General features: G+C 52.3%; 1 protein-coding gene across 2 annotated transcripts in view; it reads right to left on the bottom strand.

The window, feature by feature from the left end:
• The window catches only part of UBR1 (ubiquitin protein ligase E3 component n-recognin 1), a 311,682-nt gene that overhangs the window by 132,239 nt on the left and 166,362 nt on the right, over positions 1–13,081 (bottom strand). For both annotated transcript variants that reach the window (XR_012727818.1, XM_075331219.1), the window contains exon 23: positions 7,169–7,271. Coding sequence is in view for 1 of the 2 variants with exons in the window: in XM_075331219.1 (XP_075187334.1) it covers positions 7,169–7,271 (103 nt within the window). In the remaining variant the exon portion in view is untranslated. The remainder of the gene's footprint in view (positions 1–7,168; positions 7,272–13,081) is intronic.

The following is a 13,081-nucleotide window of genomic DNA, read 5'->3' on the forward strand; positions in this document are numbered from 1 at the left end:
ATACACCCCCTGGATAACCAAATCTAGCCAGTTTAGTGCAAAAGCTGAAGGAGGACATCCACCCACAAGTAGAGATAGAGCAAAACCCGGAACAACCGGAACCTCTGTCTACAACAACAACAGCCGGTGAAAACACACGGAACAAGAAAACTGCCAACAGGCAACAGGGAGGGTGCTGGGTCTCCCATGTCGGAACTATAAGAAAAAGAATTTACGGTAAACAAAATTCTCTTTTTCTTCATCGTTCCTTATGGGAGACCCAGACCATGGGACGTTCCAAAGCAGTCCATGGGTGGGAATAAACAGAAAAACTGAGAAGTAGGCGAAACCTAACTTCACAAATGGGCGACAGCCGCCTGAAGGATGCGTCTGCCCAAGCTCGCATCTGCCGAAGCATGAGCATGCACTTGGTAGTGCTTCGAAAAGGTATGCAGACTGGACCAAGTGGCAGCCTGACAGACCTGCTGAGCCGTAGCCTGGTGCCTGAAAGCCCAAGAGGCACCGACAGCTCTGGTCGAGTGTGCCTTGATCCCCGGCGGGGGAGGCACTTGAGTACACTGGTAGGCATCGGAAATGCTAATCCAGCGAGCTAGGGTCGGCTTAGAAGCCGAGAGGCCCTTACGCTGACCAGTGGTCAGCACAAAGAGGTGCACCGCCTAAGAGCAGCGGTGCTAGACACATAGATCTGGAGCGCCCGCACCAGATCCAGAGTGTGCAACGCTTTTTTAAAGCGATGAACAGGAGCCGGACAAAAGGAAGGCAGGGAAATATCCTGGTTAAGGTGGAAAGGAGATACCACCTTAGGAAGAAAGTCCGGAGACGGACGAAGAACCACCTTGTCTTGGTGAAAAACCAAAAAAGGTGACTCCGAGGAGAGCGCAGCCAAATCAGAGACTCTCCTGAGGGAAGTTATGGCCACTAGAAAGACCACTTTCTGTGAAAGACGAGACAAAGAAACCTCCCTAAGTGGCTCAAAAGGGGGTTTCAGCAAGGCCGTGAGGACCACATTAAGGTCCCAGGGATCCAGAGGCCGCCGGTAAGGCGGAATGATGTGAGATGCGCCCTGCATGAAGGTGCGCACCTGAGCCAGCCGGGCAATACGCCGCTGGAACAACACTGACAGAGCCGAGACCTGTCCCTTGAGGGAATTGAGGGATAGTCCTAGCTGCAGACCAGACTGCAGGAAGGACAGAAGGGTCGGCAGGGAAAAAGGCCAAGGGGCATGGCCAGAAGAACGACACCAGGACAGGAAAATTCTCCAAGTCCTGTGGTAAATTTTGGCCGAGGAAGACTTCCAAGCCTGAGTCATAGTGGAGATTACTTCGGGAGGAATGCCGGAAGCCGTCAGGATCCAGGACTCAAGAGCCACGCCGTCAATCTGAGAGCTGCAGAATTCTGGCGGAAAAACGGACCTTGTGAGAGAAGGTCTGGACGGTCCGGGAGATGCCACGGCACCTCTACGGACAGACGGAGCAGGTCTGGGTACCAAGCTCGCCTGGGCCAGTCTGGAGCAATGAGTATGACCCGACGGCCCTCCATTCTGAAATTGCGCAGGACTCTGGGCAAGAGAACTAGAGGGGGAAACACATAAGACAGACGGAACTGGGACCAATCCTGAACCAGCGCGTCCGCTGCAAAGGCCTGAGGATCGTGGGAGCGAGCCACGTAAACCGGGACCTTGTTGTTGTGCCGGGATGCCATTAGATCCACTTCCGGTGTTCCCCACTTGCGGCAGATCGACCGGAACACTGCCGGATGCAGAGCCCACTCGCCGTGGTCCACGGTTTGACGGCTGAGATAATCTGCCTCCCAGTTTTCTACGCCTGGGATGTGGACTGCGGATATGGTGGACTTGGAGTCCTCCGTCCACTGAAGGATGCGTTGAACCTCCAACATTGCCAGGCGGCTGCGAGTCCCGCCCTGGTGATTGATGTAGGCAACTGCTGTCGCGTTGTCTGACTGGACTCGAATGTGCTTGCCCGCCAACAGGTGGTGAAAGGCTACGAGAGCTAAGAGCACAGCTCTGATTTCCAGCACATTGATCGAGAGGGCTGATTCGGATGGAGTCCAAGTGCCCTGTGCTCGGTGGTGGAGAAATACTGCTCCCCAGCCGGATAGACTGGCATCCGTGGTGAGGATCACCCAGGACGGGGCCAGGAAGGAGCGTCCCTGAGACAGAGAGAGGGGCCGAAGCCACCACTGAAGAGAGCTCCTGGTCTGTGGCGACAGAGCCACCAACCTGTGCAAGGAAGAAGTCCGCTTGTCCCAACAGCGGAGAATGTCCAGCTGCAGAGGACGCAGATGGAACTGGGCAAAGGGAACCGCTTCCATTGACGCCACCATCTGACCCAGCACCTGCATGAGGTGCCTGATGGAATGACGGCGGGGCCTCAACAGAGAGCGCACCGCAAGATGGAGGGACTGCTGTTTGACTAAGGGCAGCTTGACAAGTGGAGTCTCGAATTGCATCCCTAGGTACGCGAGTTCTTGGGTCGGGGTCAAAGTGGACTTGGGCAGATTGACAAGCCACCCGAATTGAACAAGAGTGGCGAGAGTGAGCGAGACACTCCGCTGACAGTCTGCGCTGGATGAAGCCTTGACAAGAAGGTCGTCCAGGTAAGGAATCACTGCCAACCCCTGGAGGTGCAGAACCGCAACCACTGCTGCCATGACCTTGGTAAATACTCGAGGGGCCGTGGCTAACCCGAAGGGGAGAGCCACGAATTGGAAATGTTCCTCTCAGATTGCAAAACATAGCCAACGCTGGTGTGAAACTGCAATTGGCACATGCAGATAGGCATCTCTGATGTCGATGGATGCCAGGAAATCTCCTTGGGTCATTGAGGCAATGACTGATCGCAGAGACTCCATGCGAAAGTGCCGCACCTGAACATGCTTGTTGAGAAGCTTGAGATCCAGGATGGGCCGGAAGGAACCGTCCTTTTTGGGGACTAGGAAGAGATTTGAGTAGAAACCTCTGAACCGTTCCCGGGCGGGAACCGGTACAATTACTCCGTTGGCCTGCAAGGATGCCACGGCCTAAGAGAAGGCGGCGGCCTTGGAGCAGGGAGGAGTTGACAGAAAAAATCTGTTTGGCGGGCTGGAAGAGAATTCTATCCTGTAGCCGTGGGAGATGATATCCCGCACCCACTGATCGGAGACGTGTTGAAACCACACGTCGCCAAAGTGGGAGAGCCTGCCACCGACCAAGGACGTTGCTGGCTCGGCCAGATAGTCAAGAGGAGGCTGCCTTGGTGGCAGCAGCTCCTGCGGACTTTTGTGGACGCGGCTTCTTGCGCCAGGTGGGCTTCTGGTCCTTGGTTGAGTTAGTGGACGAGGCCGAGGGCTTAGAGGACGACCAGTTAGAGGAACGAAAGGAACGAAACCTCGACTGGTTCCTGCCCTGGACAGGTTTCCTGGTTTTAGTCTGTGGCAAGGAAGTACTCTTCCCGCCAGTAGCCTCCTTAATTATTTCATCCAGTTGTTCACCGAACAGCCTGGACCCAGCAAATGGGAGCCCAGCAAGGTACTTTGAGGAAGCATCTGCCCTCCACTGTCGAAGCCACAAGATCCTGCGGATAGCGAGGGAATTAGCGGAGGCCACCGCAGTGCGGTGAGAGGCCTCCAGCATGGCAGACATGGCGTAGGCTGAAAAGGCTGAAGCCTGGGAAGTTAAGGCAACCAATTCAGGCATAGAGTCCCTAGTGAGGGAATGCATCTCCTCTAGGGAAGCAGAGATGGCTTTGAGAGCCCACACTGCTGCAAAGGATGGGGAGAACGAGGCCCCTGCAGCCTCAGAGACTTGGCCAGGAGGTCAACCTGGCGGTCAGTGGGATCCTTAAGTGAGGTGCCATCAGCCACAGATACAACTGTCCGGGCTGAGAGTCTAGACACCGGAGGATCTACCTTTGGTGAGTGAGCCCACTCCTTGACCACCTCTGGTGGAAAAGGATAACGGTCATCAGAACCACGCTTTGGGAAGCATTTGTCAGGACAGGCTCTGGGCTTGGACACAGTGGCTTGAAAACTGGAGTGGTTAAAGAACACACTCCTTGTTCTCTTAGGCAAGGTAAACTGGTGCTTTTCTGACAGAGAGGGTTGCTCCTCTGATGCTGACGGATTGAGGTCCAGTACAGCATTAATGGACGCAATCAAATCACTCACATCTGCATCACCCTCGGTCAGATCAAAGGTGCACATGGAGGTAGCGTCCGAGCCCCCAGTAAAGATATCCTCCTCGTCCTGCGGGTCGGCTCGTGAATCGGAGCCGCGGGACGAGGAAGGAGAGGGATCCCCGCGTCTCCTCTTAAAAGGACGGGGTCTGGGAGCAGATGAAAAATCCTTTGTGAGCTCTGCAGAGCGAGCCGAAGCAGCAGAGGCGCCCTGAAAAGGGGGCTGATGCAAGGTTAGCAGAGTCTGGGACAGCTGTCCCATGGAGTCGGCGAAGGACTGGGAGATAGATTTAGAAAACACTTCTACCCAAGCCGGGGGTTCAGCCACTGGGGCCGGAGCAGCCGGAGGGACCACTGGGGAGACTCCAGGCTGAGGCACCACCATGTTAGAGCAGGCATCACAATGAGGATATGTGCTCGGTTCCGGCAGTATGAGCTTACATGCAGTGCATATTGAGTACAGCCTTGCAGCCTTGCTCCTAGTGTGAGACATGCTGCTGAGGTGGAGGCTCTGCAGTCAAGAATACACTCCTTCAGAATGACCCCCAGAGAGTGTATAAGAAAGTCCACAACCAGAGGTTGTGGCTTACCAGACCGTTTTGTGTGCCCTCCGGATTCCACAGCTCGGACCCCCAGACAGCTTGCAGAGATGCAGCAGCCAGCGCCGATCAGTGTGAGAACGCTGATAAAATGGCGCCGGAGTGAGGAGGGGGGGCGGGGCCTAGTCCAAGAGCGGGAACCGGAGGGCCAAGGGGATATACAGGGGAGGGGAACCTCTCCTCAGAGAGGAGTGTCCTCCCCTGAGCTGAATGGCCGGTGGGCGGCACCGCACTGTCCCTCTGCATGACTGACATGCAGGGGCAGTGAAAACGAAACTAGGCCGCAGCCGAAGCCGGGGCCTAAATTTTACAATGCGGCCGGCGCTCAGGCACCCTCGGCGCGGTTCTCTGGTGAAAACCGGAGAACCGGCCGGAAATGTCACAAATGGTACAAAACACACTCTCCCCAACATTAAAGTACAAGGGACCCCCCTGACAATAACGTCTCAATAATTAGCTTGTGAGACGCAGGGCCAGGTCCCTGAGGGATGAGTGCCCCGTCCGGCAGGGTCCTGAAAGGGCTGCGGATGGAGACCGGTCTCCTGCAAAGCAGTGAGAACCGTGCTGGCTCCCACTTCAAGCCAGAGCCCGAGGGATGGTGAAGGAGCGCGGCATGTAAGGCTCCAGCCTTGAAATCAACCTTAACAACACCGCCGACACAGTGGGGTGAGAAGGGACATGCCGGGAGTCCAGGCTTTTCTTCAAACTCTTTAAAATGAAAATCAGATGAGAATGCATGAATGTGGATGTATGCCTCCTGAACACAAAGCATTGAACTGGCTATATTTGGTTATCCAGGGGGTGTATATGTTAGGAGGGAGGAGCTACACTTTTTAGTGTACTACTTTGTGTGTCCTCCGGAGGCAGAAGCTATACACCCATGGTCTGGGTCTCCCATAAGGAACGATGAAGAAAAGGAATGGGCGGCATGGTGGCTCAGTGGCTAGCACTGCAGTCTTGCAGCGCTGGGGTCCTGGGTTCAAATCCCACCAAGGGCACCAACTGCAAGGAGTTTGTATGTTCTCCCCGTGTTTGCGTGGGTTTCCTCCGGGTACTCCGGTTTCCTCCCACATTCTAAAGACATACAGATAGGGACTCTAGATTGTGAGCCCCAATGGGGACAGTGTTGCCAATGTATGTAAAGTGCTATGGAATTAATGGCGCTATATAAATGAATAAAATTATTATTATTATTAATTATTATTATTACACAAAGGAAAAAACTATTTACCGTATTTTTCGGACCATAAGACACACTTTTTTCCCCCCAAATGTTGGGGGAAAGTGGGGGGTGCGTCTTATGGTCTGACTATAGGGCTGCGGCCGGGAATGTGGGTGCTGCGGTGGAGCGGGCCATAGGGGGCACGAGCAGGTTGCAGCAGCGCCTGCCGTGACCACGTGGGCCCGCTCATTATATACGCACGCCCATCCTCCCACCCATCATCTCTCAGCAAAACCGGCGCAGACAGGTGGCCGGGGTGATGGGCGGGGGGGGGGGTGCGCGCATAATTAACAGCCGGACATGATCACCCCTGGCAACTACAGCCTGGAGTGATCATGTGCGGCTGTATTCACTGCCTCCCGTGCATCATTATCAGCGCGGGGTGCAGTGAATCAGTACACTCACCCGTCCCAGTGCAGCATCACGCGATGTCTTCGTGTCTGTGCCGGTGAGCTTATCTGGACACTAGCGGCGCGCACAGCGATGACGTCATCGCTGTGCGCGCCGCTAGTGTCCACCAGCTCAGCTGACCGGGCTCAGACAGGAAGACATCGCGCAATGCTGCAGGGGGACGGCTCCACACAGCGATGCTGCAGCTGAGACAGAGATCGGTGCTTCAGGGAGTGAGGAAAGGTGAGTATAAACGTTTATTTTTTTTTCTGTGCCACAGGCCATATAGCAGGATCGGGGTATTTCATGAGCAGGATGGATGAGGGTATATCATGAGCAGGATGGATGGGGGGTATATTATGAGCAGGATGTATGGGGGGTATATTATGAGCAGGATGGATGGGGGGTATATTATGAGCAGGATGGATGGGGGGTATATTATGAGCAGGATGGGGGTATATGAGCAGGATCATATACAAGGCAGGAGGATCCTTACCAGAATGGGGTACCTTAGTAGAGGATTTGGGGACATTACCCCCATAACAGTGTCAGCAGCAGATCCTCGCCCCATAACTGTCATGACCACATTTTTTGGTTACATTTTTATTTTCCTCCTCTAAAACCAGGGTGCGTCTTATGGTCAGGTGCGTCTTCTAGTCCGAAAAATATGGTAATTCTTTGAGGCTTACAAAGTCCTCCACAAAAACAGTCACAAAGGCAACAGTCTATGGAACAGAAAGCAAATCAACCAACAGCCAACAAAGTGATTCGAGGCTCTCCCTTACCTTACTACGCTGGGTTTTGGTGTAGTGATAGAAATACACATTGAAGTGGTTAAGATATTCATCCTTCAGTTCATAAACTCCATGTCCTGATACTCCCGGCTTTCTGTATTTAAAAATATTTATTAAATCAATTATTTTTTCTATTTCATTAATTTTATTATTTTTAACATTTGCTATTTTTATTTCATTATTATTTCATCAATTTCCATAATAATGGAAATAAAAAAAAATGAAAAAAAATTAAAAAAAACACATTTTATTTCAATTTCTCATTTTTTATTTCCATAAGTGGAAAAGACTTAACAATTAAATTAAAAAAAATGGAAATACTACATATATTATTGCTATTAAACTATTAATTTAGGATTTTTTAATACAAAAAGGCATGAAGCCTAGATCACATGCCATTATACAAAGTCCCATGATGTACAGATTGCACTACAAAATTGGAACGCAAGCTCCTAACAGAACTATCATTTTTGACATTAAAATGAGCTTTTTACGTAGCACTACTTTTCCTGTGAAAATGACAACCAATACTCAATGGACCCTGATATAAAATCAACGGTTTCCGTTACTTGACACCAGTGTCAGTCATACAACAGTTTCAGCACTGCATTGTAGGTTCCCAAAAAAAACAAAAAAACAAAATAAACTATGCATGCCAAGTTTTAGCTTTAGGTACCGTATTTTTCGCTTTATAAGACAAACCGGATTAAGACGTACCCCAAATTTGACAAAAAAAAAAAAAAAATTAAATAAAAATGGGGTCAATCTTCTAGTCTGGTGTTTTCTTACCGGAGGGGGGCAGCAGTGGTGGTGAAGCGGGGGGGGGGGGGTCACAGGAGGCAGAGGTTGTGGTGGCAGGTGCGGCAGCGTCCGTGGTGGCGGCAGGTGCGTGCTGTAGCAAGCCGGTGCAGTGAGTGTCCCAGTGTCCGCGGTCCCGGTTCAAATGATGGTGGCAGGAGCGTGCCTCTCATCCAAGAGCTCCATCTGTGCACGCGCCCGCTCCCGGAACCATCATTTGAAACTGGGACCGTGGACACACTGGGTAACCTGCTACACAGCCACCCACCTGCAGAGAGACAGCCGGCACCGACAGGCACCCAGCAGCGGCCCGCACGCCAGCACAGACAGGACCCCCAGGTAAAGCTATATTTGGATTTTAAGACACCTCATTTTCCTCTTACATTTTTGGGAGGAAAGAAGGGAATTTTGTTTACTTACCGTAAATTCCTTTTCTTCTAGCTCCAATTGGGAGACCCAGACAATTGGGTGTATAGCTATTGCCTCTGGAGGCCACACAAAGTATTACACTTAAAAGTGTAAGGCCCCTCCCCTTCTGGCTATACACCCCCAGTGGGATCACTGGCTCACCAGTTTTAGTGCCAAAGCAAGAAGGAGGAAAGCCAATAACTGGTTTAAAGACCAATTCAATCCGAGGAAACATCGGAGAACTGAACCATACCACATGAACAACATGTGTACCCGAAAAAACAGAAAAACCCCGAGAAAACAGGGCGGGTGCTGGGTCTCCCAATTGGAGCTAGAAGAAAAGGAATTTACGGTAAGTAAACAAAATTCCCTTCTTCTTTTTCGCTCCTAATTGGGAGACCCAGACAATTGGGACGTCCAAAAGCAGTCCCTGGGTGGGTAAAAGAATACCTCGTGATAGGGCCGTCAAACAGCCCTTCCCTACAGGTGGGCAATCGCCGCCTGAAGGACTTATCTACCTAGGCTGGCGTCTGCCGAAGCGTAGGTATGCACCTGAAAATGCTTGGTAAAAGTATGCAGACTCAATCAGGTAGGTGCCTGACACACCTGCTGAGCCGTAGCCTGGTGCCGTAATGCCCAGGATGCACCCACGGCTCTGGTAGAATGGGCCTTCAGCCTTGAGAGAACCAGAAGCCCAGAAGAACTGTAGGTTTCAAGAATTGGTTCCTCGATCCCCCGAGCCAGGGTGGATTCAGAAGCTTGCGACTGTTTACGCCGACCAGCGACAAGGACAAAGAGTGCATCCGGGTGGCGCAGGAGCGCCATGCGGGAAGTAGAACCTGAGTGCTCTCACCAGAACCAACAGATGCAAATCCTTCTGAAATTGATGGACTGGACGAGGACACAAAGAAGGTGAGGTGATATCCTGATTGATATGAAAGTGGGATACCACCTTAGGGAGAAATTCCGGAATCGGACGCAGAACTACCCTGTCCTGGTGAAGGACCAGGAAGGGAGATTTGTATGAGAGCGTTGCTAGCTCGGAAACTCTCCTAAGAGACGAGACCGTTACAAGAAGGCCACTTCCCGAGAAAAGCGGGAAGGGAGACCTCTTTCAAAGGCTCGAAAGGCGGCATCTGGAGAGCAATTAGAACCTTGTTCAGATCCCAGGGCTCTAACGGCCGCCTGTACGGAGTGCTGAGAAGACAAACTCTCCGTAGGAACGCGCGTACCTGAGGAAGTCGTTTCTGAAAAAATACAGATAGCGCTGAGACTTGTCCCTGAAGGGAACTGAGCGACAACCCTTTTTCCAACCTAGATTGCAGGAAGGAAGGAAACATAGACTATGCAACCGGCCAGGGAGAAACACCCTGCGCCGAGCACCGAGATAAGAATATCTTCCACGTCCTGTGGTCAATCTTGGCGGACGTTGGTATGGTAGCCTGTCTCATGGTGGCAACCACGTCCTGAGGTAACCCTGACGACACTAGGTTCCAGGACTCAATGCCACACCATCAGGTTGAGGGCCGTAGAATTCAAATGGAAGAATGGCCCTTGAGACAGCCAGTCTGATTGGTCTGGTAGTGCCCCTGGTTAGCCTACCGTGAGGCACCACAGAACCGGGAACCACAACACCCTCGGCCAATCTGTAGCGACGAGGATGGCGCGGCCGCAGTCGGTCCTGATCTAACGCAGCACTCTGGGCAACAATGCTAGAGGTGGCACATAAGGTAGCTGGAACTGCGACCAATGCTGAACTAAGGCGTCTGCCGCCAGAGCTCGATGATTGTGAAACCGTGCCATGAAGCTGGCACATTGTTGTTGTGCCGTGACGCCATTAGATCGACGTCCGGCCTCTGTCAGCGGCGCCAGATCTCCTGAAACCCGTCCGGGTGAAGAGACCATACCCTTTCGGCCCCACCCCGGCGACTTAGGAAGTCAGCTTCCTAGTTTTCCACGCCTGGGATGTGAACTGTGGATATGGTGGATGCCGTGTCTTCCACCCATATCAGAACCTGCCGGACTTCCTGGAAGGCTTGCCGGTTGCGCGTTCTTCCTTGGTGGTTGATGTATGCCACCGCTGTGGAGTTGTCCGACTGAAGTCGGATTTGCTTGCTTTCCAGCTGCTGTTGGAAGGTTTGTAGGGCAAGATACACTGCTCTGTGTTCAAGAGCATTGATCTGAAGGGCGGACTCTTGCTGAGTCCACGTACCCTGAGCGCTGTGGTGGAGAAAAACTGCTCCCCACCCTGATCGACTGGCGTCTGTCGGAACTATCGCCCAGGATGGGGATAGGAAGGACCTTCTTTTTGACCATGAGGTGGGAAGAAGCCACCACCGTAGAGAGTCCTTGGCCGCCTGAGAAAGAAAGACGACTCTGTTGAGGGAGGTCGACTCCCCGTCCCATTGGCGGAGAATGTCACATTGTAGTGGACGCAGATGAAACTGCGCGAAAAGAACTGCCTCCATTGCTACCATCTTACGTAGGAAGTGCATGAGGCGTCTCAATGTGTGCGACTGGTTCTCAAAGAAGAGATTGCAGCCCGTAGTGAATGCTGTTTGTCTAGCGGAAGCTTCACTATCGCTGAGAGAGTATGAAACTCCATGCCTAGATATGTTCGCGATAGGGTCGGGGTCGGATCTGACTTTAAAAAGTTGATGATCCACCCAAAACTCTAGAGAGTCTCCAGCGCAACGTTCGGGCAGTGTCGGCATGTTTCGTAAGAGAGTGCCTTGACAAGTAGATCGCCTAAATATGGGATCACAGAGTGACCCTGAGAGTGCAGGACTGTGACTACTGCTGCCCTGACCTTGGCGAAGACCAGTGGGACTGTCGCTAGCCGGAAGGTAGAGCTACGAACAGAAGGTGTTCGTCTCCTATAACGAAGCGTAGAAACGCTAGTGCTCTGGATCAATCGGCACGTGTGGATAAGCATCCTTGATGCGTAATGATGCTAGGAAATCTCCTTGGGACATTGAGGCGATGACATGGCGGAGGGATTCCATCCGGAACCGCCTGGTGTCCACGAGCTTGCTGAGCAGTTTTAGATCCAGAACGGGACGGAACGGCCCGTTCTTATAGGCACCGCAAATAATTTGGGGTAAAAACCGTGACCTTGTTCCTGAAGAGGAACGGGGGTCATCACTCTTTCTGCCTATAGAGTGCACCCTGTTTGCAGAAGAGCAGCGGCTCGGCCGGGAGGTGGAGAAGTTCTGAAGAATCGAGTTGGAGGACGAGAAGTGAGCTCTATCCTGTACCCGTGAGACAGAATGTCTCACACCCAACGGTCATTGACCTATGGCAGCTAAATATCGCCAAGGCGGGAGAGCCTGCTACCGACCGAGGATGCGGAGAGAGGAGGCCGCAAGTCATGAGGAAGCCGCTTTGGAAGCGGGTTTTCAGACTCTCTCTTTTTTGGGCGTGACTGAGCCCGCCAAGAATCTGAGCTCCTCTGATCCTTTTGAGTCCACATTGGACGAGGAAAAATGGGACCTGGCCGAGCCTCGAAAAGACCGAAACCCCGACTGCCTCCTGCTCTGTTGGGGTTTGTTGTGTCCGGGCTGAGGAAAGGATGAATCCTTACCCCTGGACTGTTTAATGGTTACATCCAAACGCTCACCAAACAGTCGGTCAGCAGAAAAGGCAACTGGTTAAGCACCCTTTTTTGGAAGCAGAATCTGCCGTCCATTCACTTAACGAGCAGACCAGGCTCTGCTTAAAAACACGGAGTAGCGGAGGCTACTGCCGCACGGTTCGCAGAGTCTAGGGCAACCTGACTCGCGTAAGAAACAAATGCAGACATTTGAGAGGTTAAGGATGCCACCTGCGGCACAGATGTACGTGTAACCGTGTCAATCTGTGTAAGACAAGCTGAAATAGCTTGGAGTGCCCCAAGGGTGAGAATGCTGGAGCCAACGGTGCGCCGACAGCCTCATAGATGGATTTAGACCAGAGATCCATCTGTCTGTCAGTGGCATCTTTAAGTGCAGCTCCATCTCCCACTGCAACTATGGATCTAGCTACAAGCCTGGAGATTGGAGGATGCCGCTTGGGACACTGGGTCCAGTCCTTGACCACGTCAGGGGGCAGGGATAACGTGTATCCTAAGCCGTTTGGAGAAGCGCATATCTGGATAAGTGTGGTGTTCCTGGACTGCCTCTCTGAAGGCAGAGTGGTCCAGAAAAATACGTGAAGCTGACTCCTCCACTGGAGGAGCTGTGAGAAATAACCAACATTCTATTGATGGACGCTATAAGATTATTCACTATGGCGTCACCATTAGGTGTATCCAGATTGAGAGCGGTCTCAGGATCAGAATCCTGAGCCGCTACTTCCGCCTCATTACACAGAGAGTCCTTCTGCTAGGACCCTGATGAAACCGAGGGCCGCTCATAGTGAGCCCGCTTAGGCTGTCTGGGACTGACGTCTGTGCAGAGCCGTGACTCTGGGATGCGTGTGACATTCCCGGAGCTGTTAGTTGTTCACACTGAGGGGGGCCATGGATCAATGATTCAACAGTGCCCATGTTGTGAGAGACATGTCCGGACTGCTAGGCTTCTAGTATCATAGCCCTAGTCTCAGAAAATCTGTCAGTAAATACTGCAGACACCGTCCTCATCCTCTGGCCATTAGCAGAGACTCCGGCTGAGTTGGATACAATGGGGGTCTATGTAACCTGCCGCCCGTATAGCCGTACAT

The sequence above is a fragment of the Anomaloglossus baeobatrachus genome, chromosome 12 (assembly GCF_048569485.1).
Source record: "Anomaloglossus baeobatrachus isolate aAnoBae1 chromosome 12, aAnoBae1.hap1, whole genome shotgun sequence".
In the NCBI taxonomy this organism is placed as follows: Eukaryota; Metazoa; Chordata; class Amphibia; order Anura; family Aromobatidae; genus Anomaloglossus; species Anomaloglossus baeobatrachus.